The 6254-nt window shown below is 43.1% G+C and overlaps 1 protein-coding gene across 1 annotated transcript; it reads left to right on the top strand.

Moving 5' to 3' along the window:
• The first annotated feature begins 966 nt into the window (after positions 1–966).
• Positions 967–4830, top strand: irf2bp2a (interferon regulatory factor 2 binding protein 2a). The gene is made up of 2 exons (XM_079854968.1): positions 967–2258; positions 2995–4830. Exons 1-2 carry the CDS (start codon positions 1466–1468, stop codon positions 3708–3710), a joined length of 1509 nt encoding a protein of 502 aa, XP_079711094.1. The 5' UTR covers positions 967–1465; the 3' UTR covers positions 3711–4830.
• Positions 4831–6254: the final 1424 nt, after the last annotated feature.

Raw genomic sequence — 6254 nt, 5'->3', positions numbered from 1 at the left:
TCACCCAAAGAGCCCTGAAGCTGCACTCATTTGGAACGAGTCCAAAACAAAAGGGAAGGACCTCTAAAGCTATTTGTTGGTTCTTCTCACACTGTGGACATTATGTACCCAGTGACCAGACACGATCAGATAATGTGTGCAACCATCAAAACTAGAGGGAAAAAAGTGGGATTTGAGGTCAAGTTTGTGTGTGTAAATGAAAGTTTAAATCTGTCATTTCATGAGCATGACAAATATGACTAAGATTGGGAAAATCTGTAGATTGTTAATATTGTGAGTTGATGGACTGGGACTTGTTTACACAACTGAAGGCTGTAGGAAAGAGTCACGGATCAGAAGTGGAATGTAGGGGATCTCCAGAAAAAGAGGAACACCAAACATATTTTATTGCTATTTTAATGCATGAGTTGATCTTAGATTCTCATTTTAGTTGCATCATCCAGCCTCTGAATTTATAAACTCAGTTTATAATAATAGTAATTTAAATAACAATTATTATAAATCTAAAATATTTATAACATTCATTTTATTTATTTATTATAAATTAGAAATGGTTTTTAATTGAGTTATAAATTAAAATAAATTCTCAACAAGGGCTTAGTCGACTATTTTTTTTAAAATAGTTTTAATTACATGCCAATCAGGCAATGTATAACAAATAAATAATACATGAATAAATAACCACACCTTTTCCATGTTTTTTCCCCCCAGTCATGTGAGATTTAATGGCTATTTTATAGAGCAGTTTCTAGCAGATAACAAAAAAAAATAAAAAAAATATGCAAATCCGCTACAAACTACTTTCACATTTAATTAGTTCCACATTCGCATGCTCGTAAATCACATTTCCCTCATATTTCCATTGATCGTGGGAACCAAATTCGCTTGGAAAAAATGTAAAGGGTGACAGACAGCTCACCAGAATTTGCCAGATTTGCATATATCGTCCTCGTACGTCAGCGAGTGTAAACACACAACTTTCGACTTCGAATCGTTTCCAACGCGTCGATGATCTCGAAAACGCTCATTCGCCTATTTATTTCCTACTTCTCGTCGTCGTTCGTCGCAGATCTGGCCTCGATTCAAGTATAGTTGAATAAAGGATTCAAGGAAAAGAAAGAAAGGGCGGGAGGAGGGGGTGCGCGAGAGAGCGCCGTCAGCGCGCATGCGCCGGAGGGTCTGTTCTATCGAAGAATCAAGTAAATAGAAGTGGAGAGTCAGAGCGGGGCGGTGACGTCACTGCTCCACATTGAGCTCGAGCCTGGCCGCGGTAGTAGTGAGTGAGATAGATCGCGCGCACGTCGTAGTAAAGCGCACGGCTACTATGAAGTTCTGTTTGTAACTTAATTATTACTTTGTGTGAGCGCGAGAGGAGCTTATTTTTTTTCCATCCTCACATCATCCGCAGACGTTTCAAAGAGGATTGTGCTCGATTTTCTGAGGGTTTTTTCCAGCTAAAAGAGCGATGTCGTCCGCGGCGGTTGCTGCTTCGAGGAGGCAGTCGTGTTATTTATGTGACTTGCCCCGCATGCCGTGGGCTATGATCTGGGATTTTACTGAACCCGTTTGCAGAGGATGTGTGAACTACGAAGGAGCAGACAGGATCGAGTTTGTAATTGAAACCGCTCGGCAGCTCAAAAGAGCCCATGGATTTCAGGACGGTAGACCGGCAGGACCGGGAAAACAACAGTTGTCGGGGAAAGACATCCAGGCGTTGAATCACACGCCCGGAGACCCAGGCTCGCGTCCGCCGCAACCCCTAGACCGTTACCCGCTCTCCTCCGAGCGTCCACCGAGGCTAGGACCCGAATATCAGTCTGCACGGCACGCCAATGGCATCCCGGTGCCGAACGGATTCTCAAAACCGGACGATCCACCGGAGCTCAACCGCCAGAGTCCGAACCCGCGGAGGACTAGCGGCGTGCCGCCCAATCTAGTGCCTTTGGTGAACGGCAGCATGGCGCACGCGATTAACGGGAGACCGGGACAACACTTGGGTCTCAGCCCTGCGGACCTCGGTGGGAATAAACGCCCAGCCTCGGTCTCCAGCACGGAGCACGACAAGGACAAACACCAGCACCGACCGGACAGCATGACGCCGGAGATCAGCGACAACCACAAGACCCGGGCGGACGACTGGATCAACAAGAACAAGACCAGTCTAATGGCGCTCAACCCGTACGACCAGAACAGATTTAAGAAGGAGCACATGCAGCAGAGAGTCGTGTACGATACTAATGCTCCTGCATCCAAATCAGGTATGATTAAAATGCCTTTTTTCCCTGTATTTTCAATCTTTTTGTATAGTGAAATGTGTATAAATGTGTAATAAACATATATGAGTAACGTTATATACAATTTGAATATATATATATATATATATATATATATATATATATATATATATATATATAATATCTAGATGCATTCAAGAAATGCCATATTTTCAATCTTGTGTAGGAAAATGTGTGTGTGTGAATATTCTGTGTTGTTTCAACAGTTAAATATGGACAAACCTAACCGTTGTGTTTAAAATTGAATTTAAAAATTAAACCAACGGTTGACATACTGAACCGTTGGGTTTAAAATTTGAATTAAAAAACTTAAACCAACAGTTAGTTTTGTCAACTGTAAAATTTTAAACCCAACGGTTAGGTTTGTCCATATATGACCGTTGAAACAACCCAGCATTTTTTATTGTGTGTGTGTGTGTGTGTGTGTGTGTGTGTGTGTGTGTGTATAATATCTAGATGCATACAGTAGAATGCCACTATAGTCTCTTAAATGGCCTGCTTTGAATGAGAGCACTATGGCATGAGTCAGCTGCAAGAAAATTTCCGCTGATCAAAGCTCAACGTGTATTTGCATGTGGTGCATTTGCAGTCAAGCCTCATTGTTATGTCTGGCACTACAATGCATCACCGCGTCGTTGCATAAAGCCGCTTTGTGCTAGTATAGTGCAGCCCATTCATGCACACTCATGCTTTTTTGCAGATAGAGGCAAACATCCCAAGAATCTGAAGAGAAAAGCCTCTCCGGAGCCGGAAGGGGAGGGCAGCGCCGGGAAGATTAACGGAGAAGGACAGTGGCTCCCAGCGCCGGCGGATGGTGGATTGAAGATGCCACCAGTGCAAACGTCTAGCTTCGCCTCCCCGCCGTCCACGATATCCCCACACCCCCGCACGACCCCGCCGGAGCCCGTCTCGGCCGCCGCCGCCTCTCAGAACGGACATTCTCCAATGGCGGCGCTCATAATGGCGGCAGACAACGCCGGCGGAAACAGCTCGCCGAAAGACGCCAACCAAGTCCACTCAACGACGCGCAGAAACAGCAGTAGCCCACTGTCGCCCAACCAACGGCGGCTGGCGCAGGGTTCGGGAACGCCTCACGTGCCCGGAATGGATCCGGTTCATCCTCAAAGCATCCCGGACTCGTCGGTTCCCAATAGCATCCCGCTGTGCTGCACGCTTTGCCACGAGAGGCTGGAGGACACACACTTTGTGCAGTGCCCTTCGGTGCCGTCACACAAGTTCTGCTTCCCATGTTCCCGGGAAAGCATCAAACAGCAGGGAGCCACCGGAGAAGTGTACTGTCCGAGCGGAGAGAAATGCCCCCTGGTGGGATCCAACGTACCCTGGGCTTTCATGCAAGGCGAAATAGCCACTATTCTCGCCGGAGACGTCAAAGTAAAAAAGGAGAGGGACCCTTGATTTCCTTTTTTTTGTTCGTTTTGTTTTTCCTTCCCTTTTTTGAAAATATTCAAAAATATTGGTCTATATAAATATATAAATATGAATACCACATGCATACATCCAGACAGAAACTAATGGACTTGTATATAATGGACATAAGGGACATGCATACTTCGTAAACATTGCTGTACATTTTTTGATTTTTTGAATACATTGTGTTTCTATATTTTTTGAAGATAAAAGGTATGTACTCATTATTATAACGGACTACGTTCTTCTTTGTCGATGTTTAACGATTTCTTGATGTACTTTTAGGTATGGTGGCAGTTCCTGTTAAACGTAGAATGTGACTAATGCAACTCTACGAGCACTTGGCAAACATTGGAAAACGCTTCTAGCTGTACTTGTATGCACTTGTTTAAAATTGCCAAATACATTTTCTGATCTTGTATTAACGGAGAGTCTCTGCTTGCTTCTTCTGAGGATCTGAGCGTTCGACTGGGGAAACGTTATGAAAGGGCAAATGTCCTCTCGGATGTGTTGATCAATTATTCATTTTGACCAGGTCGCACTTTACGTTCCAGTGTTCATGTTACAGTGCGTTTAGTAAACCAAGTATTAAAAATCAGAATTGCGCCTAGTTAATATCTAAAAGTGTGTGTGAGACATGTAATACGGGCACTGACATGTAAATCATTACCTTAACCAGTTATCTGGGCCGTGTTTGGGTACGTTAGGTAGGAGGGCTTTGTGCATTGTGTGTTGCAGGAAATTGCCTTGTCAGACATGGGTGGAGTTGGATGAAAATGAGTGTGTGTGTGTGACTAATACTGAATAACCCTAACGTATGTGTACGTCACCTCAGTTCCTCATTTGACTTTTCCACTTAAATCTTCTAGACTTGTTTTAGCATGCATGCATTATATTTTTCTGCGCAATATCAATGCAAAGAGTTACATAACAAGAGTATGCAACAACATGAGTACCAACACGTGCAGAGCCTCAAAAGAAATGCGATGAATTACAGCGTGTAAAACAGCATACGGTCACATGCTCAACTGGAATTCCCGAGTCACTGTCTCTAGTTTACTCTTGTTTGTTATCTTGACTATGGCGTTTTAACATGGCATGCATGTTATGTTTAAGTTGTGCATATTATTTTTCAAATCAACCAATGCAATTATTTATAGCAGTTAGCATGCATTAATTTTGCTGCAAAATATCAATGCAAACTGTTACACAACAATAGCAGTGCAACAATGCAATGAAGACACACACATGCACAGAGCCTCAAGAAATGCGATGAATGCGGTAGCTTGTAAAAACACATGCTCAACCCTGGTATTCCCGAGTCACTCCCTAGTCTACTCATGCTTGTTATCTTGACGATAGGATTTCAACATGGCATGTATGTTATCCGTTTAAATTTTGCATTAGCATGTCAAAATATCAACCAATGCATTCATTTATAGTAGTTTTAAATGCATGCATGCAAGCATCATATTTTAGTGTACAAAATCAATGCAAGCAGTTACATAACAGGAGTGCATGAATATAAATCTCTCCTTACACATGCACAGCGCCTCGAAAGAAATGCAATGAGCGCGATTTAACCTAATGCATCATATGCTATCGATTTAAGTTTTGCATATAGGGTGATTTATGTGTGAATTAGCGTGTTAGAAATATCCACCAATGCATTCATGCTTTTAATGCATGGCTCATATTTTGCTGTACAACATCAATGCAAACAGTTACACAACAAGAGCAGTGCAACAATGCAATGCATGAATGTAAATCTCTCCCAACATGTGCAGAGCCTAAAACGAAATGCGATGAATGCGGTAACTTGTAAAACAACACATGGTCACATGCTCAACTGGAATAGCCGAGTCACTGTGCTTAGTTTGCTCTTGTGTCATGCGTGTTATCTGTAGAGTGTTTTCTGCTTGAATTAGCATCATGCAGTTGATCTGAGCCTTTATAGCATAAAGGGTTGCAAAAAAACACAGAGTATTACTGGATACTGCATATTCCTGACCCTTAAGGTTCATTCAGAGATGCATCAACACCATTAGTGGTTTGAGCCGGGGCTGTTACTGGAAATGCACACTCGAATAACAAACCGCTCATTATTTAGAGCAGGATTATTAGGAATGCGTAGATGAAGCCACACAGTCTCCACCGCAGATGGATATTGTAACTGGAACGGCAAAGGGAAGATCACGCAACCCTGACTCGTCGAGGCATGACAATGCCGAATTAGGAAGATGAGAAATAGGGAGCGTGAGGCATTGGGAAAGTCTCAAAATAACTTGTGGCGCTCTCAGCTGCCGTCTGGCCAACGGAAATATTTTCCACGGCTTGCAAGTTTGGAAGATAAACAGCTGGTTATGTCTTTGATCAGCATCTTGCGTGAGTGTTGACGTGACCTTTGCCCTCTTCCCTCCCAACATCGGCCCGTGCTTTGAGTTTCCTTCCACTGATGTTGCTTCATTATTATTGCTGTTCTTTGTGTAAGTAAGCAGGGCTAAAGTGCATGCATAAATCTAATCAACTTTT

This window comes from Squalius cephalus (genome assembly GCF_949319135.1).
Source record: "Squalius cephalus genome assembly, chromosome: 21".
NCBI classification, from domain to species: domain Eukaryota; kingdom Metazoa; phylum Chordata; class Actinopteri; order Cypriniformes; family Leuciscidae; genus Squalius; species Squalius cephalus.
The sequence above is the reverse complement of the archived record's forward strand: the minus strand, read 5'-3'. Positions and strand labels throughout refer to the sequence as shown.

Excerpts from the sequence above, each read along its gene's own strand:
- irf2bp2a (XM_079854968.1), top strand. The coding sequence starts at position 1,466 with ATGTCGTCCGCGGCGGTTGCTGCTTCGAGGAGGCAGTCGTGTTATTTA. Across the intron at positions 2,259-2,994 it reads TGCTCCTGCATCCAAATCAG|ATAGAGGCAAACATCCCAAG; the intron begins GTATGATTAAAA and ends GCTTTTTTGCAG.